The sequence below is a fragment of the Poecilia reticulata genome, chromosome 10 (assembly GCF_904066995.2).
Source record: "Poecilia reticulata chromosome 10, P_reticulata-male-v2, whole genome shotgun sequence".
NCBI classification, from domain to species: domain Eukaryota; kingdom Metazoa; phylum Chordata; class Actinopteri; order Cyprinodontiformes; family Poeciliidae; genus Poecilia; species Poecilia reticulata.
In genome coordinates, this window is record NC_088839.1 from 30,007,779 (window position 1) to 30,035,433 (window position 27,655).

Below are 27,655 nucleotides of genomic sequence, written 5' to 3' on the forward strand. Positions count from 1 at the left end.
GTGAATGTGCAGGTGTCTCTCGGTGTGCTTGGCATGCTCTGTTCTTATGCTAAATGTGTTTAACAGGGTCTCATTCACAGAAGGGCTTAGGAAGCTGCTTCTGCAGATCAGATGAGAGGATAAGTGCTAATCTTAGCTGTAGTCGGGAGCAGCTGCTTTAGGGATTCTGTCAGGACGAGAGGATCTCTGTATGGGTAGAAACTAATGTTTACAAAGGTTTTATAATGAAACATGTTTGCAAATGTCTGTTTTTTCATTATCTGGAGATATTTACATCCACATGGATGTAACAATCCATTATTTGTCATTTTGCATTTTACCAATGCCAACTCTTTTCTTTCTTTACACATTTACTTTACACATTTTCTAAACAAACTTATTTCATATAGAATTATATATAATAAATTCTGATTTGTAATCAGACCTTTTATGCAAACTAATAGGGTCTTGATTAGAATTGATAGATGTATCTTTTTGAGAGTCGTCTGCATATTTGTGCGAGTAAAGTACCTCTTGTTAGCTGCAGCTGAAAGGCGCTCAGCCTGGGTATGCAAAGCTAGTAAAATCCAGGTAAGATTTGTTCCTTAGGAAACTTCAGGAACACCGTCTTCACTGGGGGACTCGTTCTGGGAATAAGGATCCTTATGCCTGGCTAATTTATCAATTCTGCAAAACTTTAAAAAAAACAATGGAAGTCTGCAGCGTTAAGCTGGATCTAAGAGGAAACTGAGGTGTCATTGTTCCAGTGACCCTGTGCTATTTCCAGTGGTTATGTAACCCTGTGTTGTTCAGGAGGCTGTTTCCTTGTCCTTCAGTGACAGGAGACACACTGCTTCACTGAGGAGGAATTTACTAAATTCTTTCAACTAAATTAAAAAGACGTTTGACCAAAGAACTGGAAAGACAGATTCTGGTTCTCCAAGCTCATCTCAGAACATGGAGTGTGTAAAATGTACAAAATGTGTGACCCTTATGTGTGAATATTTTTATTATCTTATAGATCACATCTTATTAATTTACAAACGCCTAACTGAAAAAAGTAATTCACCAAATGTATTTTAAATGTCTTTTAAACACATTTGGATGCATGATAAGAATGTGCTTAAAGATGAACATTATGTACATAAAGATTTGTTTGCCTTTTTAATATAAAAACAAAGGTAAATTAAAAACTCTACATCTCTGAAACCTTGTTCAACTTTGACATTTCTCCATAAAATCCCTGACTGACAGGTTAAAAGGGACGTAATGTAACGGATCTATTCTTTAACTGTAACCTCTATGTGAGCTAATGTCTTGTGGAATGTGAATTATTTGTGCATCATCTGAGTGATGGCAGAGAAAAAGCAGCTTGTCCTCATCTGTTCGACTGACGGAGAACCAGGATGAACAAAAGAAGAAGTGTTTATGGATCATTCCCTGCAGCTACTTCTCCTTCTTTTTCACCTTCAATCTCACTATTTGTTTCTCTGGTCTCTGGGAAACTCAAATACCTGACATTTAGGTGTCAGTTACCTGCTGAGTGAGTTTGACCTGGAGCCTCCTTAGAAACATACTCATAATGTAGGAATTTGGTTATATTACTGCAACCCAGTATTCGTCCTTAAAGTTATGCTTTTTTTTGTACCTCAAGCATGAAATGAATCTGTCTTCTGCAATTTCTTAACCCTTTGTAACTTGTGCACATTTCTTATTTTATGTGTGTAGCAATTATTCGTGTGTTGCAACAACACATAAACATAAATTTTGAAAAATGTTAATTGTGGAGAAATTACAATAAAACCTTAAAATTTATCATTTCCAATAGTTTCTTATTTATTGCATTTGTTTACATTTGGCATAATATGAAGATAACTGAAATGTTTGTGAAAATATGAAAGATGCCTTTAGTATTTTTAGGAGGGCTGCCCTGATACAGATGATATTTAACTCTAATACTGATCAAACTCATTTAAGACATGAGCCGATGCCAAGTTCCAGTTCAAAACCATGTTAAAGTTTTTATTAAATGATATATCAAAATTAACTTGGAAGCAAGTTGGAAGCTTTAACATGTAGTTGAATTAATCAGTGCAACACCAGTGTCATTCATGATCCTGAATGTTGCATTTATTTTTCCCGTCATCCCCTGAATGTCTTGCTCTCGAATGCTCATAATAATGAAATAAGTAAATGTTGTTTTCTTCCCTCAGCTCTGGTGGCCCAACTGAAAAGAATCGTCAGTATCACGTCGTAGAGCTTATGTACGATAAATTCACTGATCAAAAAAGATTTTTCAGCCATTCAATGGAGTTAAAGGTTTATTAATTAGTTAAAAATGTGTAATTATACCAAACTCTTAAAATCAACCTAGATTAATGTTTGACCTTTTTACAGGTAGAAAATTACATTCAACAAAGAGATTTTCTGCACATTTGAAATTTTTTTTATCTTCACTTATCCTAAAGTCTAACAAGGACATTTTGTTGACTTAGAGAAAAGTATTTCCTGGAGGTGAATGACTAATGTGAGGCATTCTTGTTCACTACTGGGCTGATGAAGCTTAAAACAATTTGATTCTGATCATTAGCAATTTATCTGAGTGTATATCTATTATTTCACACTTGCTGATTAAAACTGAAAAACAAACACTCTGTTGAAACTGCTGAGTAAAAGGTGAAGTAACTGTGCTAGTACATTAGTCTTCCCTGAAATCTGTGCAACCTATATTCCAATTCCTCACACATCTCTGTCTTTTTCTCCAGGGGAAGCGACTGCAGCCGAAGGCTCAAGAATGTAAGTGTTGCCATTGGATTAGATTGTTGTAATTTGTTTGTGAGCTAAATGCATGATTGGTTTTTAAACCAGTACTTTGACACACTGTGTGTTTGGACTGCTGTGACTTTGTTTCCATCTTCCTTTTCTGTTGAGTCTAATTAGGCTTGTTCAATTTCATGGAGTTACCATCTGTGTTGTTAGAAAACATTTCTCTCCTGCAGAAACGGGATTTTATTAACCTTACTTTCTGTGTTATTATCTGCTCCAACGTAGCTTGCTCTCTTTTTTTTAATGGCTCTTTAAGAAGCAGAAGGTGCTGTGCTAGCCCTGCCCTCTCTGCAGTCGGAGCAGTTCCACTCGTTCTCTGTCCCTTCACTCTCTCTGTGATGCTGGTGTGCACTGAGCAAGTTCATATGTGTGCCATTGCAGAGCTCACCTCTCCTGCTGGCTCATTTAGCTGACTAAACACATTGAGTCTCTGCTGTGTTAGCCAGCATTTACAGCTGCAGAGGAAATGATTCTCAAATTGCCAGTCGGTGATGCTTTAGCTCGGATCTGCTTGTGTGACGTGCACTGTGGATTTGCCTTGCACACTGAAGACTGAGGACTAGGATTGGACAGCGGCTATCTCTGCAGCGCATCAAATATTGAGAGGTGAAGAACCTGCTGTGAGAAGAATCTGCTGATGTGGTCATGAAGCTGTTTAGCAAACAAATTTGATGTTACGTTGAAAAGAGTCTGCCTGGAGGAGTGGAATATCACTGTTATGTGCTTGTTAAGCAGGAGAAGATGTGAACAGCCAGTGGAGCGTTTTTTGTTTCTTTTTTATTGGAAACCACACTTGGTGTGGGTTAAAACATAAGTACTCATGTGAATAGTTGTTCACATCCTAGTTCATTTTATTTTTGTGTTTTGGTGCTTGGCGACCGTATCTTTCCACTAGATCCTCGTTGACAGGCCTTATGTCACAGCAGACAGCTGCTGAAACTGATGAGGTAAAGTAAGTGTGACACACTTCTCTCTCTCAGGCCTCTTGTTGATTTTGCTGCCACTCAAAACTCCACTGACTCGTTTTTAACAAATGTTTCCTTTCACCTGGTGCTTCTCAGCGCTGATGTCGAAGTTTTGGTTTGACACAGCTGTCAGCTCGTTGGTTTGCTGTTTCTTGTGTAAATAGTGCTGGAACAGACATACGATGCTTTTCACTATGGTTTTGTATTTGGGATCAATGTGGATCTATTTAGAGCTCAATAGTGAGCATGTGGAACACATTTGGTGGCGACCTATATTCACTGGACATGTGCCCATTATGCTGATGACACTGGAGTGCTGCACTTTGCTGAGCTACATGATGCTGGTGATGAGCTTTAAAGGTCATCGCTTCTCACAAGTTTTCCTTTTCTGATGGGTTCAGGTTTTTAGCTTATGGTAGTTGGGTAGATAATGAAATTCACTACCAAAATTGATAAATGTATAAAGTGATTGAAAATAAATCAGAACAGCAGCCAATAATGCAGCCAAAAGTCATCAAAGACTTTTTGGGAAACTAATCCGCTGAACTGGTGCAAAACGCATCCACCATAGAACTCGGTGGTATTTTTGACTCCTGGCCTAATTGGAGTTCCTAAATCAGAAGATTTGAGACCTTTCAGACTGGCACCCTATGGAGAGATTTAAAAGTTATCAGCCATTAGTCATTAGCCTAGAGAAACATCGAACTTCATTGGGATAGGTGTAATATTCATTGTTCCTCTTGCTAATAAGAAGTTACACATTAATTCAACATAATTTGTAATATTTTTATTTTTTTTAATAAAAATCACCGTTTGTAGCAGTAGTTTATATAGATGAGATGCCATTCTCCTCATATGGTAATCGCGTCCTGTTTTTTGCTGTTTGTGTGACTACAAAAGTTTCTTGTTTCATTTTCAATGGTGCTTTTTATTTGCTTAAAAAATGGTTTGTTTATTATTCTTTCAATATTTGTGCGTTTTATGACTCTAAAATTTGGTGATACTTACCGGTTAAAGACAGCAATTTCTGAGTAGCACTGTTTTTGTTTGGCCAGAATTTATTGTGGAGTCTCATGGAGATGATCACCCAAAAACAAGATTTAAAAAATATCACTTCTTAAGCTTTTAATTAGTTAATTTACAAAGAGTGTGTTCTCTGTTAAGTACTTCTGACTTGTTACTCAAAATAAAGAACTCATTGCATTTAAAGTTCACTCAGGGTCACAGCAAGCGACTCGTTTGGCGTCATGCTTCCCTCTGATCAGCAGGCCCAACCCCTTGCTTGTCCTCTCTGTGTATTTGAATGGCAGAAGCTGTTTACATTGACGGTGCCACTGCAATTACCGCATTAAGCCTGGCTGAGCCTTCTTATCAAAGCTGTCCCTGTGGACTGCAGGTTGACATGGACACTGTAAATATAGCTGGAATCACCCCACCAACAGTGCTAAAGGTGCAGCCCTGTGTGATGTCAGTCTCAGTCTGTAGATTCTGCATTTTACACATCAAGCTGACTGCAAAGAAACGTCCAATGAGTGCTGCTTTGTTTCCTCTTTCACACTCTGTGGAACCTTGTATCATTGGGTTGCAAATGGTCCAACTAAACAACAGAGTAATCCAGCTGCTTGTTCTGTAATGTTTCTGTAGTGTAAGAGGCAAAACTGACCCAATAATTTATTCAATAAATCACAGTGGCCAATTCAAAGGTAGTCATAGCTGTTGTGACTTACCTGAACTGCTGAAACGGAGCGTTTGTTGATCATTTTACCAAATCTACAGTGGATCCCTGTTCGCTGGTGCTACGGACCAAGACTACAAATGGAAATCTTTCATCCAGTATACTTGAGACCACATCTAAAACATGGTTTTTACAAAGCACTGTACTTTTTTATTATTATTTATTTGTAAAAGCTGCATTTAAATTTTTTTAAATGTAACTTGCATGTTATATAATGTTGATGATTGTAAACCATGCTGCACTTCCTTTTGTAGGCAGCAAACCTCCCACCCACTATGAAAATCATATCATAAAGGATTGTCTTGCAAGGAACACCTACACCCAAATTCCCTGCACTGCTTAGTGATTGCTAGTCTTTTTTTTAATATAATTTTAGACTTTTCTAACTTTGAGAGAGTTAGTGATGATATTTCTTTAAGTTTGAAAAGCCAGAAAAGATTCACTGGCAGCAAATTGTGAGACAAGAATCTCTATCCATCCACCCTGAAACACGCTGGACATGTTGGACTCAGACATGATGCTCCATGTTCCCAATGAAATTAGAATTTCCTGTAATAAGACCATAAGTTTGATAATTTAAGCACAAAATAAGGTAAATCATAAAATTTATATTTTGATTAATTAAAATAGCATTCTCTTTAAACTCTTGAGAAATTCATAACATGCTTTGTATGAATTAGGCATAAACTACTACTTGTGTTGGTGGCATTAGTATTATTTTGGCACAGCAAAATAATACTATTTTAATTATTTATAGTATACTGGAAGTAAATATATCTGATTAATTTGAAATCTGCCAAGAGGAGAGCATTGAAAGCTATGATGGTTTGATCAGGCATATAAATCTGTTGATTTTGTATGTTTGTTCCATGTTTACCATTATCCCAACAAACCAAATGTCACTTGAGTTTTGTAATTTGATCCATTTCTGCCCTGCAGGTTTTAATCACCATCTACTGGCTCGGTCGTGCTGCCAACAGCTGCACCTCCTACAACGGGCCCACGCTGGACCTAAAAGAGTTTGAGGGCTTGCTGTCACAAATGCGAAAGGTCTTTAAAGTCATATTTTAATGAACTATAATGTTTTCAGTATTTTATTACATTAATATGTTGTTTATCTCAGTGTGAGGAATTTTACTTCTAACCAGTATACCCAGAAATGAGACACAAACAGTCTCTGCTGTGTCACTTGATTCAGGATTCAGTAAAGGAATGTTTTTGGACGTCTTGATGTCAGGAAATATTTGAGAAATGATCTCAGGGAGAGATGATGGCATCAACCACCTGAGGTCCAGTCATGACCTTCATAAACTAGATTCCTCTGGAAATCCTGCTGTTGCTGTCCAGAGTAATATTAGAATTGGTTTTACAAATCTTTCTGTGACAATCATTCATAGCCATGATGTCACCCTGCATGAAATTTCTTCCACATTGTCACATTATTTCTCCGTCTATTAAACGGATGAATTACTGCCAAGTCAGGAGAATTAGTTTACCAGATGTTCATATGTTGCATATGGACAAAACAAAACCTTTTTTCCAATAAATAAAATACTGGAATAACAGGGGAGCTCCATAAAACTGCAAAATCCATTCACTTCTGATTGGCAACACATTATAGTCAGTGTTTCCATTATTTATTAAAGCTGAGTGAAAAGCCTAAAGCAGGTGAATCTGACTGCACCAGAAGGAAACAAGCCCTTATATCCCTGGTCATTCTTGTATGACCAAAACAAATAACATATATGTCACTGTCAAACACAATTCCCACCCACTGTGGAACGTTCAATACAGAGATTTATGCAAGGCTGGAGAAGCTATAGCAAAGTGTTATGGGGTCAGGAAAAGGAAGCCATTTGGTTGACGGGAAAGGTCTTTCTCCACCTTCCATTAGTACCAAAGACACATTTCAGCTGTCAGCAGAAATAGGGGAAGGTCACTAAGGCGAAGAGAGAGTAATGAGAAAGGATGTAGGCAGAAGATAATGAGGATATTTTGAAAAGGTTGTTGACTAAACAGATGTGGGAGGACTGTGGAGTTATCTGAGAGGTTTCAAAGTCTAAAGTGCAACATTTAGATGCAGGATTTCTTTCAATAAATTGGATTAAATTATATTTGTTTCACCCTTTTTTTTAGTTCACATTTTAGAAACCAAAAATTCTGATTGTGTTTTTCCCTATTTCCTCATAACGTAGGAGGCAGAGGCGGCAGAAAGTCCTCAACTCAGCATTCGGGACAGTGGCTACATCGACTGCTGGGACTCTGAACGCAGTGACTCGCTCTCCCCGCCACGCCACGGACGCGAAGATTCATTCGACAGCCTGGACTCCTTCGGCTCGCGCTCGCAACAGACTCCGTCGCCGGATGTCCTGGTCCCACGCGGCAGCAGTGATGGTAGGATATCATCCATCTCTTTGTTTAGAATTTTTGCATACAATGAACCACTGGTACTCTGGCGAGCCATGGACCACAGCGTAACCCCACTAGCTACTAGCTGTCGTAGTGAAAAGGTAAAATATATCAGTACTTGAGATCTAAAAATGCATCTCTCTAACCATTTTTAGACTCAAAATATACCCTAAAATGTTTTAATATTCATTGTGGAATCTGTCTTGGCTCTACCGAAGAAGCTAAGTCTTTCTTATCTCATCTTCTGGGGCAAAAAGCAAAAATATATAAGGGGGCAAATACTTGTATATATGTAGCCCATAGCAACCCAAACGCCAAAGCAGCTTTTATTGTTTTTGCTGAAATTACAAAATGTGTTAGAAAGTTCTTCACGTTTTTATAATGTCAAACTCAACCATCTGCTGCAGCTAACTGCTGTTCACTGCTACACTGTTTGTTAAGTAGTGCCTTTTAAAGTTTAACAGCAGCTTATAAAAGCCTGCACTAGTCGTCATGATGTTATTTCCATTGCCGAACTGCATGAGCGACAATTCAGAGCAACACTTGGCATCCTGTTTGTTTCTCCTTCTGGGAAGAGCTATCAGACTGCAGTTCTCTAAATCTGCCATACTTGTTGATAAGTTTAACTAAGAAATTAAATAAAAATACACATGGTCTCCATCAAGTAAAAAAAATATGAGGTTTGTAGTCTTACAAATTTAAAGGCAAAAAATTGACAAACAGAAATCCTTAATCAGTATGAGAGATCAGGTTTTTATCCTGTTAGGTTGCTGCAGTAAACCCAATTGCTCGACTGCCCTGAAGAATTATCTAAAGGATTTTACTGCAACAGTTTCTTCTAATCAATTTCTCTGGGCATGAAGCTCAAGGTGATTTATTATTTTGTCAAGCATCTTGTATTCATATTCCTTAACACCACAGTTTGTGATAAGTAATGAAGTACAGGGAAGCAGAGTTTATCCCTGAAAAACTGTATGAAATTACTTTACCTAGTTAGAGCTGTGTAATAGGTATTAGGATGGGTGTATTTTATCAAAAAATGTATATGTTCATTAAAGCACAAATCTTCAAAAATGTAGACGTGATTGAATAAAAGAAAACATAGAGAAGCATATATCTGTGATCACCCATTTGCATGAAACTGAGTCACACTGTGAACAGATGCATCCAACAACCTACAAACATGCCAGGTTTTCCTGCCGTGACCTTCAGACAAAGTCCTTCCTTTATTCATCAATGCAAATTGACTTCACCCTGAGTAACTAGGGGACAGATGGAAGAGTTTAATTCATTCTTTGAGTGAAATTCAATATTGGCAACATGGTTTTGTCTCTGCCAACTTTGTATGTTGATACAGCTCTGCTACATGAGACTGCCTTTGGGGAGCTCGCATAATAATAGTTTTAGCTAATTCCCTCATATTGATCATAGAAAATCGATTCAGTTAAGCAATTAAACCTTATCCTCTGAACAAATATTTAAAATCTGAAAAACGGGTATTTCAGAAAAGATTTGATCCCTGGTTACATTGTATCTAATATTTGTGAATATTTCTGAATACAGAGTTATTCACTCTTGCTAAAATGGTCAATTTATTACATGATACTTATCAGGGAATGTATAGTAATACCCAATTTTCAGCTGCTATTATAACTCATATAATAGCAGCTAAAATGAATAACTGGAATCATTTAATTCCACATCATCGGTCTTAAATGTGGAACGTTCTGTAACTCTTTACTTGTGGACTTTCCATCATTTCAGTTGCTATATTTAACACACTGCACCCCTCTACTTTTTTGTGGGAGTTTGTAGATGATGTTTGTAATCTGGTACAGTGTAGCACTGACACATGAAACATTTTCCCTCAAGCCTCAGTGTTACCACATCTGCAGAGAGCACATCATCCCATGAAAACATATGTTGCTCCTTAAAGATGGATCTACATGGATGAAAGTGACACCCATGTTTCCTATTGATGGGTTAAGAGTCATAACCAAATCCTTCACAGTTGGAAGTGTGGGTACCTCCAGGCCTTTTTGGTTGGAGCTTCATCTGTTTCAGACCAGAACTTTTCACAACTGTAATGTGACGTTTATTTCCACTAACAGACATGGCTGCTTCCATGTGTTTCTGATCAGAAATGAAGGACTGTTTTATGGTTCAGATCTGGTTGAAAGTTTTGTGTTTATAGTTAGGAAATGTTTACACCGAGTCACAGCTCACAGTCTGAGTACAGGAGCACTCCAAGTGATGAGACAGTGGCACAAGTTTGTCTCAGCTGATCCACCGGTTTCCATTTTACACTACTAATTTATTGGAGAGGTTTTCAAAATAAATGAACAAATCAAAGAGGAACCTACTGTTATGCCAGGAGTAAATTACTGGAATTACGCATGTGACTGTTTCTAAGAACGTGATTTTCATTCCTCTCCTCTGTGTATTATTAGAGGATTGAATTAGGACATATTGCGGAGGAATTTACCCCACACATTAGGGAAAGTCCGTGAGCAGTGCACTTCTGCAGAGCCAGGTGTTGAGAACAACATTAAAGACCCTGAAGTGGGTGTAAACGGTGAAATGGAGACAAATTGGCATCCAGAGTAAAATCTTGCATACTCTAGGCTAAAATGTCATAAGCTGTACAATGTTAATTTAGTAATGATTTATGTTGCTGTCTTTGTTTCATAAACACAGCCTATCAGCCTGTTTGGGTTTGATTGATGCTCAGTCGATGGAATGCATTATATTTTTTTTATAACACTGTAAGATTGCTGTAAGGCTCATAACGTTTAGGAACTGAAGGATATAATCTGTAGATTTAAAGAAATGGTTTTCAGACATCTGCCATGAGGCTCATCAATTACGAGTGTCTTCTTAAAATAATTTTATACCTTTGTTTTCCCCCCTGCGCTCTTTTCCTAGTTATCCTCGTCAATGACTCAGTTGGCTGTTTCTTACCGTTTACAAGATACCTAAATTAAACAAGACCTAGAAATGCATTACTGTATCTGAATTAATATAAAAAGTCTTTATCAAGCAAAGTCTTAATATGTTTTAATCATGTTACAGTTAGTCTATTTTCTGTGATAGACTAACATAAAGTAGCATTGGTTGATTTTTTTTTTTTTTTTGGTTTGGTTTTGAGAAAAAATTTGAATTATTTTATTTAGTTGCACTGATTAAAAACCCTGTGGAATCTATAGCCAAGATGATTTTGGTGGTTTAGTATCTACTCATATCTAGAGAATAGAAATTGTTAGAAATACTTGCCTTTTTTGCCAGGCTAAAAGTCGTGCTTTAGATTCTCATCTGAATTTGGGTCCATTCCAACACATATTGTTTACTCTGAACCGTTCCATCGCAGCTCTGGCTGTAAAGTTTGGTCTGCTGGGAGGTGACTTTCTACACTTCAAAGATTTTTATTAGCATTAGTTCTGACAAGCTGACTAGTAAATGTTTTAATGTAACACGACAAAATGTGAACAAGTTAATAGGATATGAAGTCTTTTACAAAGTGCTTAAAACGGTTAACTGTTAAGATTATACTGCAAAATACCAATGAAGATGAAGACAATCTGCTATGAATTTAAATATCTGATTCAGTAATGCATTTTTTCCATTAATTTCCTTGTAATTATAGTTTGCAGCTCATAAGAATAATGGGAATCAGCCTTCAGGCGTTTTGTAACTCTGCTGAATCATCTCCTCAGTTTTTTCTCTAGCCTTTCAGTCTGATGTCTGCTGAGGCATGGAAAAAAAGTTCTCCAAACTGGAAGAAATGTCGCCTCACCTTTACATCTCTTCTGTTCCGTGAAAATACAAATATTTTCATTTGCTAGTCTCCGAAAATTAGATTAAATCCTGATTCAGCAGTGAATAGCTACTTTATGTGTGAAGATAAATGAAGTAGAATGGTCAGTATTTTCCACGATAAGAGAGATTATCATTATATAACACTAATAAAAATATTTTTTTGCAACTCTTTGGCTCACCTTAGGCCACGGCAGTGACTCGGAGTCCGACGGCACCCCTAACAGGAAGATGCCGGACCTCAACAAGGACGACATGTTGGCACGGCGGACATCAGTCACTGAGCTGCGCACCGCCATGCCTTTCAACCAGTACCTCCCCAACAGGAGCAACCAGAGTGGATACGTGCCGGCACCGCTTCGCAAGAAGAAGAACGAAAAGGAGGAGGGAGGCCACAAGAGTTGGAGTACCGCTACGTCACCTGTAGGGGGAGGCAGGCCCTGCAGGTGAGTCACGAAATGATGAAAAGAAAAGGTTAAAATAAACGGATGAAAAATATCACTTTCATTGATACTTTTGTTTTTTTAGTTTATTTTAATTTAATGAGGTGCACTTATAAATATAAATCATCAAAATATGAGTTGGAGTAGATGGAGCTAAAATAAACAGGAGTAAAACTGGTTTAAATTTGGATCGGACACCGTGTGTCAATGTGCACATTTCTGGTATGAAACCTTTTAGCCGCTGATTATTTTTCTCCGTCTCATATTGTTCTGGCGGGAGTGGCTGATGGAGGCCAGATGTGTGTTTTCATTGGCCCTCATGCTGCTCAGCTCTGAAGGGCTTATTGGATATATATTGGTATGGCATGTTAACGCCAGGGAGAGCAATGTTCAGACTTTTCATCGCAAGTTTTACATTTCTGCTTGCTCACTAAATTCTTTCACATTTTTCTCTTTACTGACTATATAGTGTGTATGTGCCATCACTTCAGAGGTTGACTGAACTTACATCTATCACTTTAGTTTTATTAAGAGATAAATTGCAGATAATTCAAAACCTCTTTGTTTTATAATTAGTCTTCCACGTTGTTCTGGTTTCCATCATCACACATTGTTTGCTGCTAAAATGTTTTTTTGTTCTTTTCAATCAAATTATGTGGTCTCAAAACTGCATTAAATACTTTTTCCTTTCATGTTTTACCTCCTCTTGTCTTTTCCTGCCTTGAATTTTTCACGTGTTGTGATCATCATACCATAATCCTCCCCATGTCACCAATTTTCCTCCAACCTGATTATGTGCTCCTGGTTTTTCCTCTGTGTGGGGTAAATGATGTAACAGTACAAATGGAGGCCCTGTTTTAGTACTCCCACCTGGAGAGTCCCTCAGCCCTTCTCCCTCCCCAATCATCGAGTCACAGATTCAGAAGAGCGAGAGTAAAGATGAAGAGGAGGAGGAGGAGGAGAAGGAGGAAAAGCTGAAGGTCTTCTCACCTTGCTTTAATATCCATGCTGTGGGAATAAGGAGGAGCAGCGAGCCTCCCAGAGACACCATAACTCCGCCGAAGGTCAACTCTGAGCAAAGGTCAAATCCCATGTCCAACTTCCTTTTACTAGACAGGATTCAAATAAGTTTTCCCTATAAATCTCTTATGGAGTTGTTGTTTCTAATATCTTATGAGAAAGAAATAGTCTTATACAGTCTCTCAGTTCTCTCAGAAAATTTGGTTCTGTTCGGAGAATTATCCATTCCACCACGTGAAAGATTTCGGTTCAAGCAACTGTTTATTTCAGCTGAGTATCATCTTAACAGTGTCAGTTTCAGAATATCTCTCCTCCATTCATTTTAATTGTTGGCAGATGCCACATTTTCTGAAATGATGTTCAAGGTTATTCATAAACATAACAATGAATGGTTCTCATCCTTAGAAAACAGTTCCAACTTTACAGCTGGTGCTTTAATCTGACCCTTTTACACTTTGGCACTGTAATTATCAGATCAGATTTTACACCATCGCTCCTTTTCTACAGCTCAACTGTAAGCTAACAAGGCTCTGAGCACATTTAAAGCTGGTTAGGACACACCGTCCTGAACTGCCTTTCCTTTATTGAACCAGATTAAGTGTGCACCTATCTGGCCACCCAGAGGCCGTAAATTATACTTCAAGTTTTAAGGAACAAGAGGAGCCTTATCAATTGTCAAGGCACAATGTGGTTTTTATTTCAGTTCTCATCATTTCTTGCTTGTTCTAGGATTGGCAGTGTTTATTTCTTGAAAATTAAATTTTAAGCCTTAGGTTGTATCATAATCCAGCCTTATCTTGTGTTTTTGTAGTTTTTTTTCTAGAAAGTTCAACATTTCATTCAGTCCTTTTGGTTTGTTATTGTGCGTCACATCCCTCATTTTCCCTTTTGTTTTTGTCAATTTGGCACAGATGTTATGGCTTTGGTTGATTCTCAACATTTTAAGAATGTGTGTTTTCCAAAGACCCTGCAGGTTTTAAGGATTTTATACAAAGCTCCTACATGAAGCTCTTAGATATTTATATTTGAACATCACATGTTTAGTTTCAAAGCCTTCAGTTTTGCCAAAAGTAGATGATTTGAAAATGGTTTCATATTACTTGAACTTTTTCACACTTTGCCTTTTTACAATCACAATTTTTAATGCATTTTTAGGTATTTTACTTATTTGACCAACACAAAGTAGTGCATAATTGTCAAAAGTAAGGATAATTTTGCGTAATTTTTCTTCTTTTTTAAAAAAAAAATACAAATCAAAAAAGTGAGCTATTCATATGAACTCTGACATCCATAAATATCATCCATAGTAACAAATAATGCTGAAATTTCAGGTTGTAGATATCCTAAGGTGGTAGAGACAAATCCCAAAATATATGTAACAGTAGCCAACTGTGTTCTTACTGTATTGGCTCAGGAGGGGCTGCAATGTTGCAAAGCGTGAAAAGGTTTGGAGTGGATGTAAATGTGTTTTCAGGGCAAGTTTTGATAATAACATTTTCAAGAATCAAGAGAAAATATTTTCCGTGTACATTCCAGTAGATTAGTTTTAATCTCTTCATTAAAACTACCATCAAAGAAACATGTGTGCACGTTTAAACAACGAGCCATACACGCAAAACTGTCCTGCATGTGTACACGTATCAAAACATACTCAAAAACAGTCTGCACATGTGACCCGCCCTCAGGATGTGAGGAAATGAGGTCCTCTTCCGTCCCTGACCCCGAGCAGATTGGGACTGAAGGCCGTTCTTCTCCCTGCCAGCAGCTGGCCTCTTTCTCTCTGCACGCTGTAGTTTACAGTCCAGTAAAATCTACCAACAAAGCAGCTGATCACGAAGCAGTGACAAAACGATAAAAAGACTTGAAGCGTTTTTGGGTTTGGCTGTTTTTGCACCCAGCTGCTCTAAACAGATCTGTTAGCATGCCGCGTCTTCTCTGATTTATGACCTCACAACCGTTCCACATTCAGGCTGCTCCAGAGGAATGTTGTCTGATTATATAGGGAGATACGAGGCAGCCAAGCGCTTCAGTTTGCTTTGCTTTCTGCAGTATTCCAGCTCGCTCGTGCTCAGAGGAGCTCTTCCAGTACTTGGCGGCCCTGTCACCCAGCGCTACCAGCCGTGCTGGGAAACGTCCGACCACAACAGACCAGGAGGATGCGGGATGTGCAGGTGCAGATGGAGATGATAAACGGGCCTGTCGAATGCTGACCTCACCCAAATATGCTTCCTCTGAGTTCCTTCCTGTGCCCACTGCCATGGCAACCTCTTTAGCTGCTGCAGGAGCAACCGATGCAGGCGGATTGAAGGGAAGGAGTGACGAAGAAGAAGCAAAGGAAGAGAAATCTTGTTTGGGCCATAGTCTTCCAGCAATGTGAGCCGAGTCATTTTATCAAACTCTGATGCTTTGGGCTCCAACTCCTTGATTTGCCTTTTATCTGAGGGATCTGTCGGAACGATGATCCTGGAGCGGAATCTCTATCAGCATGATGTTGACCTCGGTGTGCACTGCTTTGACTGGATGATGACTTAAATAGTGCATGATATTATCTGCATAAACCGGGATCAGAAATGCTTTTCTAAATGATTAAATGATCAAGCAATGCATGAAAATGTGAAAATAAATTCAAATTTTCTCAATTTCTTTTGCTTAAAGAAGCAGACAAAGATGCTGCCTTTTTATTTTTTTTGAGGGCATCCAATTGGGGAACTAATTGTTTGATTTATTTATTGCACATTGATACGCATGGAACTATTTTGAGGCACATTCTAGGTAGATGTCCTACCAAAATCTTTTGGTTTATTGATGTTTTTCTGGATTGCACCATGTGGTAAACAAACGCTGCAGAAAACTATCTGGGTTTGGTTTTGATTACTCTCTAAATTTAGTTTCCCCTGACCACAAGCCACGCTTTCTTTCACACCACTCCAACATAACAGCAGCAGCTGCATTGAAGAAAGAGAAGAGAGAAACTTTATGGTTATACTCGAGTTCATAAGTGGTCACTGAGAGGAACTTTTCAGCTGCTCGTGCTTATTAAAGACGCATGAGCTTTCCTTAGTTGGCTTCTCTTTGCGAAATGCACCTTTTCTTCTTGCTCTTTGTTTTGCTTTGCTTTGCGTTGCTGCAATTTTGTATGTTGGATAACACTGCCCTCTTGTGTTTAGTTTATATTTTAATATAAGGTAATTTATCAAACAAATCCTCGTTTTTCTTAATCTGGAATATTACCTGTCATTTAACACTCAGACATTTAATTTTCCGTATATTTGCATGAGAAAATATTTGTTTCTTCAGTGTTGTGTTCATTGGTCATTGTGTTGTCTTTTCATGCTCACTGTGTTTTCAGCCACTCTGATAATTTGTCAGATTATCCACAGTAAGCTGCTTTTTCAACATTTGAGTGGTTCCAGTTTGTGGCTCATTTCATTTCTCATTTATTGCCAGAATTGGATTTTTGTTTTGTATGAGGTTTTTTTTTCTTCCGTCTTTTCTTCATGCATTTGGAGTCTTACAGATTGTACTTTAACTCTTTCCACACATTCTTCCAGATGTTATTGAGAAAATAACTCTGGATTCCTCATCAAACCTAGATTCTTATTTTTGTACATATTTATTCATTGTAATTAAATTTTTCCCTGCTGTCATTCTATCATAAAACGGTCTAGATTACTAGACTGTGCAGAAGTTTGTACCCTTACCTGGACTGAAAAAATGTATCATATTTAGAGATATATTAAGCAAAATTGTGATGCAACATTACAAAAAATGTTCCTATAATCAACAGCTCTTTATATTTCTTATCCCCTTAACATGCAGCAGAACGCCCGTGTGCCGTTTTTCCATTGCATTTTCCAGGGGTGAGGGTTAAGGGGTTGTATAAACTAGTTAAAATCCAACATTGTGTCTGAGTTACTGTTAAACACAGTTTTACTGTTTAAAAATGGAGACAAAAAAGACAAAAACATTTACCATTATGGTGACAATAATTTAGCTTGTTTGATTGAGGTAGAACTGAACTAGTAGAGCCAGTAAAGTTTAGGCTACTTCAGATTGTTTCACTTCAATCACAAATCGTTACTTCAAACTGTAAGTTTACTGTTTGGACTAAATCAGTCTGGAGAGTAAAAATGCTTTGCTGTGATTAAAAATGATGACCATATGCATTCTCTTGTGGCCTGTGATCCATGTTTTGCTTTGGAACAGACTTGGCTCATCCCTTGTGCTTCAGCCAGTTGCATGTTTTGCCTTCTGCTGCTGGATTCAGAAAAGTTATTTTAAGATGAAAGTTTATAAAACTGCAACTTTTTGCTATGAGTTGAAGAATGAGCACAAATGTTTGGTTCTATAAAAGAAGGCTGGCTTTCCTTTACTTTGGCTGCTCCTGTTTTGGGGTCGCAAAGGCAAATATGAGCCAACATTGTAGATTTGAATAGAAAATAATGTGAAAAAACACTTCAAAATTTCCAGATGAAGCTAAAAAAAACGACTGAATTCTGCAACTGTTGATTGGTTTCTCAATAAAACCATATCATTACACAATACTAAAGCCATGTTCCTCCATTATGCATCATCTCTGTTTCACCTTCTCACTTAGGAGTTTGAGTATGATCGACATGCGTGGTGAAAACGAGGCCATCCTGCAGCCGCACAGTCACATTCGTCATGAGCTGATGCACAACCAGTACAACAGAATAAAAGAAGACGAGAATCACTGGCAGGAAGTAAATGCATTAGTCTCCTCTCTTTTCACCATTTTTTCTGCAAGTTTGCAGAAATATTTCTTCCTTCAAGCTGCTGGGCATGTTGTATCTGATCTGTATTTCTTTTTTTTTTATGTGCCTGTCAGGACCTGGCCCGATGGAAAAATAGGAGGAGGAGTGTCTCTCAGGATCTGATCAAAAAAGAGGAGGAGAGGAAAATGATGGAGCAACTGATGTCAGGAGACGGCTGCATCTCTCAAAGAAGAAAAAGCATCAAAACCTACAGAGAAATTGTGGAGGACAAGTAGGTGACGTCCACAACACATTGAACACTTTGACATCTGAACAAAATCAGTTACCAAAGTGATCAACACATCCATATGCAAAAAACCTTTCATGTACTGTAATATGGGCTTCACACATTCAGGTGAATTTGACTTAAGGCCATCACTTAAAGACCAACATAAATAAATTAACTGTTAAAGGGCTTAAAGCTGCAGTTTATAACTTTTCTTTAAAAAAATATTAAAAAGTCACATTTTGTTAAAACTATCACTATGTAGTTAGAGTATAATATGAGACAGATAATATGTGAAAAAAAATCTATCACCGCCTCCCTGAATTATTGTCTGAAGAAATGCACTGCTCCCGAACAAAACAACCAATCAGAGCCAAGAGGAGGGTCTTAGCGTCGTCAATCATGTACTCACTGCTCGGTGTGCTAATGGCTGAGGAACAGCCTACCTTTATAGGAAGACCACTATCATCAGTGACCATGCTGACTTGCTTTAGCATTCACGACAGGTTCTGCTATCAGGAAGAAACTGCAGCCTCCGCTACACGGAGGGTGATTGACAGCGCTAAGACCATTTTCCTGTTTCTTTCTAGTTGGCACTGGGAGAAGGCAGATGAACTTTTTACATTGATCATGTGTCATATACCAAACTGTTACAACATAGTGACAGTTTTAATAAATATGAAAAATATATATATATTTGTTTAAAAGTCACATACTGCAGCTTTAATGCTGGCCATAGCAAGTAAAGAAAATCAAGATAGTAAAATGAAAGATGTTTGTTTTTGACTCTGAATGACAAATTGATTTCAATCAGCTTGAAAATGTCTGCCTGTTGTCAGGGAGCGGCGTGAGGAGGAGCTGCGGGAGGCGTACCGGAAAGCCAGAACTCCAGAGGAGGCGTCGGCCATCCTCCAGCGCTACGCCCAGCGTTTCTCCATCAGCGAGGCCATCCTGGAGCGCCTGCAGCTGCCCAAGCTTCTGGACCGCAGCGTGTCGGCCGACCCCTCCTTTCCCACCTCGCCCTTCTCCCTCTCGCTCTCCTCCTCTCCCACGACTCCGGACCCTTTCGACGAACCGTCTGAGGGGCCACTGAGGTACCTGCGGCAGCAATCTGCGCCGGCGCCACGGTTTAAGTCCATGCTGGAGGCACAGATTGAAGAGTTTCCCAAAGACTGGAGCTCACACCAGCGGCCTCAGATCCGCTCCCGCTCTTCTGAACCACCGTCCACCCGGGCCCTGTCACCCAAACCAGTGCCTTTGCTGACACCAAAGCCTTACTTTCAGCCCCGACTGTCGGCTGATGAAAAATGGAATAGCAAGGTGAGACAGGATGTGTGAGTTACATACATATTTAAGGTTACATTTAAATGAACCTTTAAAAAAATTAACTACTGCTTTCAGACTATTCATCTTGACCTCTCTTAAACTTCTCTAAATTATTTTCATAACGATAAAGCTCTGATCAAATGTACATATTCAATTAGGAGAACTATGATCAGGGTGCAGTTGCCTTTGAAAGTTTACACACTATATTAATGTGTTTGTGAGGTAAAAACTGAGGCTATGATTTATAATTTCACATTTTTGTCCACAACTAATGTGAAATAGCTCCTGTTCAGTTCAGATAAATATTTTTTGGAATGAGAAAAAATCCTGAAAGTGTTATGGTAACAGGTTTGTTTGTATTCTAGTTGAATTGTACAGAACACGTGTTTCATAATAAGACTGCAGCGAATGATAATTGATTATTCTATCAATTATTCTGAAAATTAAGTGGTTAAATGTAAAGTCTAGAATGTGCCAACTTTTTTTATCCTATTAGTCTTTTCTATACATTAGAATAACTATGTAAGTAAACAAAAACTTCCATTCCTTTTTTTTAATAAAAAAAAAAACACATTATGGCAAAAATGCAATAACAATCTTCCTTTAATGAAAGGCTGATTATGTGTAGCAGAAGATGCATCTGCAGCAAAAAAAAAAGCTCAAACATGTGAAAAGCTCAACTCTTTCTGCTTGAATTAGCATCAGCACAGTGTAAGGCTGATCTGGTGATTATTGTTTGGAATAACTGATTAATAATTAGGTAGCAAAATGTGCTTAGTTAATTTGATGCGTTTTGCTAAATTTGAACCACTTGTGGAGTTCTGGACAGAACATATTTACAGACAAAGGTGTTTTTGTTTTTATCATAAATGCAAAATATGTGTATTTTTTGTAAAGTCTTGGCTAAATTACTTCTGAGTGTGTTGTTGTTTAAACGAATGGCCTCTTTGTTTAATCAACTGCTATATTAGTTGATGATTACTAATATTTTGCATCATAAAAAAATCTGGCATTTTATCTTTAGTGGGTAAACTTTACATGAGTGACTGTAAGTGTTGTTGCTCTTCTTCCCTTTGGAGATCTCTTAACACAGGGGTCCCCAAACTACGGCCTGCGGGCCGGATTCGGCCCGCCTCCACATTTGGTCCAGCCCTCTGAACAATATCAAAGAGCATTTATATTTTTTTTCATTTACCGTATTTTCCGGACTACAAGCCGTTTATATGCGGATTTTTCTTCAACCACCAGGGGGCTCTTTAGCAGGAAGTGAATCATTGGAAGTCTGGTTACTTGCGCCAACACAGAGCCCACAAACAGCAAAATGAGTCAGAAACAGATCAGATGTCTTTGGAAAGTTTCTTTGGCGTTGTGGCTTATAGTCCGGTTCGGATAATATGGACTATAATCCTTCCTGGATTTTTTCTGTGAAGAACCCGGAGAGGGTTATTTGATTGTGCTTTCTGGAAAACAATATATTTCTACATTTAGGCACTCCTGCAATCGTCACACTTTTTCTGTTACAAACTGACTCCGGCCCCCAGCAGACAAGGGAGAAGTTATGTGGCCCTCACAGGAAAAAGTTTGGGGACCACTGTCTTAACATTTACATTAAAATGTCACAGAACCGCCATTGTGATGAGTGACTGGTGTGTATGAAAACCCAAAACCTCCCCTCACTTTAGAAAGCGTGAAATGTTCCAATTTCACCCTTAAAGGGATCCATTCCCCTTTCTTCTGGCAAAAAATGAGCAAAAGGAATATTTAAAATGAGCTCTTGCATTGTGGAGTGGTGTAAAGGGAGATGCAAGGTATTACCAGATCCAAATGCAGCAGGGCACTTTTTCTGGAATTTCTTGTCAGGAGTCCCATCTTGAATGGAGCCCTCTGTTCGCTATTGACTTAAGAAGTTGACAAGTAGGACCCCTCTCAATGTGAAGTGGGCTCCCAGCGGACAATGAGTGCCCACACAGGCTGTAAGGACAGGGATGAGGAGGTGGAGGAAGAGGGGGCCGACTGAGAGGCTGCATTCAGCCGGCTCCGGCACCGTGTCTTAAGTTACCGCTCACTGGGAGCTCCTCACACATATATTAGAGCTTCTTTGTAGCAGAGGCCAGCAGGGTGTTTTCAGCAGATGAACAGCTAATAACTAACAGAAGTGAGGTTCATAATGAGAAGGAATGAAGGGTTTTTAGACTTTAATTATTTGCATTTTTTATTTGTCATAAATTGCTGATTTTTAGCTGTGAAAATTCAACCAACAGAAAAATACAGTGCTAAAAATATATCAGTCCATTAACATTTTCAGATTCTGCCTTTTTTAAATCACAAACTTAAACCTATTTAATTGGGATTTTATGTGACTTAAAAACATTCTGTGAAGGAAAGCTGTAAAAACTTTTCACAAGTAGAATTCTTAAAAGTGAGTAAAACCCACTTTACTCTGTCGACTCTAATGTAAATCCAGTTTGACCAACTATGATGAGAAGACAGCTATTTGTAAATGGATTCCAGCTGCGTGTGATTTAATCTTAGTAGATGCAATCTAGGAATTCCTCAGAAACGTGGTTCTCTACCTGAGAAGCAGTCAGGAGCCCCATGGTAACTCTGGTGGAGGTAAATAAAGGCCAATGGTGGAAGAAAAACATTTAGAGGCTGTAAAAATAGTTAACATCACAGTTTATTCATGTTTTCATCCTGCAAAGGGTGACTGTGTGAAGTAGTGACTGAAATAAAAACGCATCTCACTTTTCAGATTTTTATTTGTAAGCAATTTTTAAAACAATGTATGATTTTCCTTCCACTTAATTTTCCTGTACTTTGTATTTGTCTGGTGCATAAAATCCCAATAAGATACATGGTTGTTTGTGGTTGTAATGTGACAAAATCTAACAAAAAGACCAAGGAGTAGGAAAATGTTTGCAAAGTACTACATAGTAAGTAAAATCAAATCTGATGCCTCACAGCCAATAGTTTTATGGTCATAATAAGTAGGAATTATTGCTAACTCTGTGCTGTTGCTATGCAGGCGGACAGTTTGCTACGAGTAAACGGCGACATCAGAAATGATCCCAGTTCCATGAAGTCGGAGAGCAAAGAAAGGGACTCCCCTCCCCTGTTCCAGGCGTCTCCAGATGCCCCCCCATCACCCGCTCGCAGTCCGCCCGCCTCCCCCGAAAGAGGAAGTCCAGTGTCAACAAAAACCAGCGGCAGACAGAGCAGCATGGAGGCAGCCTCAGTCTCTGAGGGTTCACCCACTCCCACTCGACCCACTTCTCTTCCGGAGGTCAGATTCAGGATGTTTATGATTTATACACCAAATAATAATGATACTTTGAAAGCATTGGCAGGCGGCTAAGTTATGTCAAACAACTTGCTGTGGTGGAAAGAATGACTTGTTGAATCCAGTCAGCAAAGCTCAAATGTGCTGCATCAGTTCAGTTTCTATGGAAACAGGCCCTGTTGGCACAAAACACTTTAAATCTCACAACATTCCTGCAAAGACATGCTTTTGATTTGAGACCAGAGGTTATTATTATAACTATTACATTTCTTTAATTTTCTTGTTCTATCCCTGGAACTTTGCCCAATAATTCCTGGCATCTGACTGTTTTGGTTGGAACTCTAGAAAGCAACACTTTCCTCCTTCACTACAGGAATGTCAGTCTGCTGACTCAGTCTTTCATCCAGACAGTAAACCATCTGTGACCATTACAGGAGCTAAAGCAGCCAGAGGACAGCTTTGTGGAGACGGGAGGCCGGAAAGATGCTGCTCAACAGGAAGAAAAGTCGACTACTGCAGCTCAGAAAGCGCCACCTGCAGGTCTTAGCAACACACTAAAATGCTGAGGCCCTAAGTAGCATGCTTCCTGTTTATAGGCTATTTTTCTTTGTGTGTAAAACTATGATTTCTAGAATTTTGTTTGTATTGTCCTCCAGAAGCTAAATCGGAGAAGACTGAACAGTTCACAGGGAACGTACTGCAGATTCTCCCAACTGAGGTAAACGCACCAAACGACCCGGCCATAACATCAACGGTAAGAGAAATTCAGCGGCCATTATATCAGAAGTCATTGTAAACCAGCTTGTAGGTAAGAGTTTCCTCTTGTCAGGAGTCTTTTCAGGCAGCGGAGACTGCAACGAGTCCGGCTGCACCCGGATCGCTCGGACATAACCCTTTGAGGGAAACGTCATCAGGTGAATTCATGTCCTGAAGTCCAAACATAGTCAGCTGCTTCTTTTCCATCCCTCCTTATATTCTAAGTTTGATTGTCATGTCAGTTTTGTTCGCTGCTTTTCTTTTAGCTTTTCAGCACTTCCCTTTTTCTGCTTACATAAGATAAAATGACTGATCACAACCTTTTGTAGTCACTTCTTAGTTGTATACAGATTTTAATCTGTAGCAATAGGACATTTTAAAGCCTTTTAAAACCAAAACATTCAGATAACTGTTTTTGGCCAGCTAAAATATATTAAAACAAAATAAAGCATACATCCTAATACCAAGAGTCTACATATTACTAACTAAAGTTCTACTAAATCTACCATACAAGTAAAAATACAGAACTTTTCCCCGGTTTGACTTAAAGTCTCAGGTTGTCTGGTTCAGCTCCTGATTTTCACATCTATCCTGTCCCTCATTATTTCCTTCCCTGTTTTCCTTCTCTCCCACATTCCCTGTTTTTCTTCCATCCACGTATTTGTATCATTTTGCTGTAGAGTTTGAGATCAGTGTCAGGTCCCTGCAGTCCTCCAGCAACCCTAAGTCACGCTGGGAGTTCTTCGCTCCGCCAGGTAAACCTCTGTGTTGGTGGAGGTCTGACATTCTGCTCTACACTTTTCCCTCATCCTTTTACTTTGTGAGGTATCTCTGAAGCTTTCTGTTTGAACTGCTTTTGCATGTTACTGAGTGTCCTGACTGATCAGCTGATAACCAACTTTTGACAGCAAAACGGTAATAAACCAGTGTTTATTACTGGTTTCTCCACAAAAACCAGCAGCATTTGACTTGTATTAAATAAGCTTTAACAGTATGATCACACCTACATTGAACTACATACAGGTTCAAGTCTGAGTGCTGAATTTGTGCAAACCTCGTCCTGACAAGAAAACATTGAATTAATGTCATTTTTAATTGCAGAAGAATATTCTGAAACAGCAAAATTTAGAAAAGTCTTTCATTTTCATAGAATAATGAGAAAAAGTGGTAATTACTGGGTCCTTCAGCAAGAAAAAATATCTGCCATCTTCCATAACCCTCTTGCTTTCCATATCCATTTCCCATAAAATTCCTGAATGGCATCTGAAAATAATAACAATAATAATAATTATAACTATATTTTGTGTAGGCGCATTCCTCTAGTTTAAAAATGAATTTAATTTTAGGCTCTGATCCAAATATTTTGGGGTTAACAATAAGCATAACATAAGTGATATTACATAAGTTATAGTCTAATAAAAATCATGTATTGCTTTCATAATATATCTTCTTTTTGTTTTTCACCCCATATGATGTTTTGTAAACATCTGTCCCATCACTTTGTATCGAGAATATTACTTGACTTTCTTCATTTGTTCCTTTTGTTTCCAGAAGCTGCAGAGAAAGATCGACATGGAAATGTGAGTAACTGGTTTGCTGAGCTCACATTGCTTCTCTTCAGGCCTGATACTTTGTGCTAGAGATCCGAACGCTGCAGTTTTAGTAGAAACGGAGATTTGACTCGACTTGCTAATGCAGCTACACTAGAGCAGAGATTTGGAAGATTATTAGTCTTTTGATCAGGCTTCTGTTTGTAGAAAAGACCATCTTTAACATTTTAAATTGGCTGTGATACTTTTTTTTGGTAGTAAAGTTGTTTAAAAATACTTCATGTGTATATGAAGTGAATGCATAAATGTTATCAGGTATTTTTATTCCCATGTTTGCGCTGTTCGTTTTTGCAGCCTTTGTGTTGAACTTGTGTGGTTTCACCAAACATTTTGGTTCTACCTTTGATTCAAATGAAATAAACCTTCTCCAAAAATCTAAACCTACGTAAAACTTTTACTAAATTTTCCATAAACAAAGCAGCCCCATCCTACTACATAGCGATGCAAATGTCAACATTTTCCTTTTTTCCTTTTTTCTTTTCTTTTTTGTAGATCATGCCCGTTTTTTGCTCATTTTTAGCTTAGCCTTTGGTTGTTCTCGCACTGAATGGTACTGAGCTAATTACTGAAGCTCACTCAGAGCTGTTGATGTAGCATGCCAGATGAGGATGCTGCAGTTGATGGCTGAGTCTGCTTTTTCCTTTTTTATTCACTTCCAGCTCTCTTTCTCTGTCTTCTCTCTCCTTAGTAGGCGTCCTTTGGCTAGCAATGGAGTAGTGCTGTTGTGGTAGACCAAATATTTCTGTCTCCTCCCTTCTCCTTTCTTTTTTTCTGTGGTGGATGTGTGTGTACATCGGGGTCCATGTGAATGGGTTATGTGTGACATCGACGTGTGCATGTATCTGTCGTGTGTTTGTGCATGTTGACCTGTGTGTATACGTGTGTGGGCCTATCAGGTGTCAGTCCCGGTGTTGGCCAAGGCCAGGCGGGGAGACCGCTGGTCTTGGGACCCGGATGAGGAGCGAAAGCGTCAGGAAAGGTGGCAGCAAGAGCAGGAGCGCATGCTGCAGGTACATGGCAACCACGCAGGGGAAAGCATGGCGCATGAGTGTGCAAGGCCAGACTTAGTTTGTCTTGGAGCTTGGTAGACAGAGCACAGCACCAACAGTGAGTCTGAGGTGCAGGAAGTGTCTATCTCAGGTTTTCTGTCCCGTCTGGAAACGTGTAGAGTTTCAGTATCTTACAGGTTTGAGTAAGAAAAGCAGAAAAATAAGCAAATACAAAGTAAGTGAGAGAATATTAGATCTAACTCTCCCAGTTATTAAATTTAGGTAACTGGAATCAGACCAACAGAGTGAGTTTAGTTTCATCAGACTTTTTGTTTGGACAAACCCACAGAATCCACTCAGAAGTCATTTAGCTGGTTGTTAAGAGCATATTTTTGTCTGGGATGGTTTATTTATCACACTACTCATCTAATGCAGTCACAGAAGGACTAACTGCACTTCATTGCTTTTTCCTCCCCGACATATTTTTGTTATTAAGCAAATCTCAACTCCCCTATGCTCACTTGAGCCACTAGATGGCGAGCTTGCACAGTGGAAGAAGCCCTGCTTTGGTCGTCTTCCATCACCGTCTCCATCTCATGCAAACACAAAAGGCGGAGTGTTTGTCCAACGTGGCTGCTGTTGCTGCTGCCCCGGTCCCTCTCTCCCTCCTCAGCCAATGAGCATCTGTAGTCTGCACATGTTTAGACATTCAAAGGAGTGAGGTCTGTTACTGACGGCGTTCACCTGTGTCTTAAAAACAGATTACACTCCTTTCTGGTTGTTTGTGAGGACATCTGCTCAAACGGACGAATGCCTGACACATCAGTTTGCTTTCCACCTCCTCACTGTGTTTCGTCTTTGTGCTCCAGTCTTACTCCATTATAAATGTTGACAATTCCTCTAACTCTCTGGGGTTCCTGCACACATTTGCATGACAGGAAGATGATTTGTCTTTTCTGGCAATTTTGTCTAAAGTTATGAAAAATATAAAGCAAGTTTTCAAAAGATAATTGTGAAGGAACTCTGTGCTTATCGGCTTCTGCATGCTTTGGTATTGTCTGTTTTCTGCTGGGCATTTGCTGCGTTCTGATCTTTCATTTGATGCTTAACAGGCACATGTCTACGTGAAGAAAATAAAAATGCAGGCTTAAAGCTTTTTTTTTGTCGTATTAATTTCCTTATTTTATGGTTAGAAAGTCAGTAGTTTTAGAAAACTAAAAATGAAACGTTTTTTAAAAGTGAAGGCTGTGCCAGCCAGTTGTGCACATCTTTTCTGTTTTTCGGCCCAAACATCCACCTGCACAAAGTTCAGGTTTTCACTATACCTTGGCTGTCTGCTGTATGTCATGTGTCTGTTGCCATGGTGACAGGAGAAGTACCAGCTTGAGCAGGAGAAACTGAAGGAGGAGTGGGAAAAAGCACAGAGGGAGGTGGCGGAGGAGGAGAGGAAGTATCATGAGGAGGTGTGTGTGCGTACATGTGTGTGTGTTTGCACATGCATTA

General features: G+C 38.9%; 1 protein-coding gene across 8 annotated transcripts in view; it reads left to right on the forward strand.

Annotated features, from left to right (window-relative positions):
* LOC103471865 (LIM and calponin homology domains-containing protein 1) overlaps nt 1–27,655 on the forward strand; it is a 70,730-nt gene that overhangs the window by 37,629 nt on the left and 5,446 nt on the right. For 2 of the 8 annotated variants that reach the window (XM_081611863.1, XM_081611865.1), the window contains exons 5-20: nt 2,745–2,775; nt 6,445–6,555; nt 7,701–7,899; nt 11,915–12,173; nt 15,240–15,563; nt 17,788–17,914; nt 18,040–18,197; nt 19,031–19,511; nt 22,543–22,800; nt 23,232–23,337; nt 23,454–23,551; nt 23,627–23,711; nt 24,234–24,308; nt 25,105–25,133; nt 26,060–26,173; nt 27,523–27,615. In XM_081611863.1, coding sequence (XP_081467989.1) covers nt 2,745–2,775; nt 6,445–6,555; nt 7,701–7,899; nt 11,915–12,173; nt 15,240–15,563; nt 17,788–17,914; nt 18,040–18,197; nt 19,031–19,511; nt 22,543–22,800; nt 23,232–23,337; nt 23,454–23,551; nt 23,627–23,711; nt 24,234–24,308; nt 25,105–25,133; nt 26,060–26,173; nt 27,523–27,615 — 2,548 coding nt within the window. Of the gene's footprint in view, nt 1–2,744; nt 2,776–3,131; nt 3,412–6,444; nt 6,556–7,700; nt 7,900–11,914; nt 12,174–13,008; nt 13,252–15,239; nt 15,564–17,787; nt 17,915–18,039; nt 18,198–19,030; nt 19,512–22,542; nt 22,801–23,231; nt 23,338–23,453; nt 23,552–23,626; nt 23,712–24,233; nt 24,309–25,104; nt 25,134–26,059; nt 26,174–27,522; nt 27,616–27,655 lie in introns of those variants that run through there. The other 6 variants (XM_008421113.3, XM_081611869.1, XM_081611864.1 and 3 more) reach the window with 6 other exon arrangements.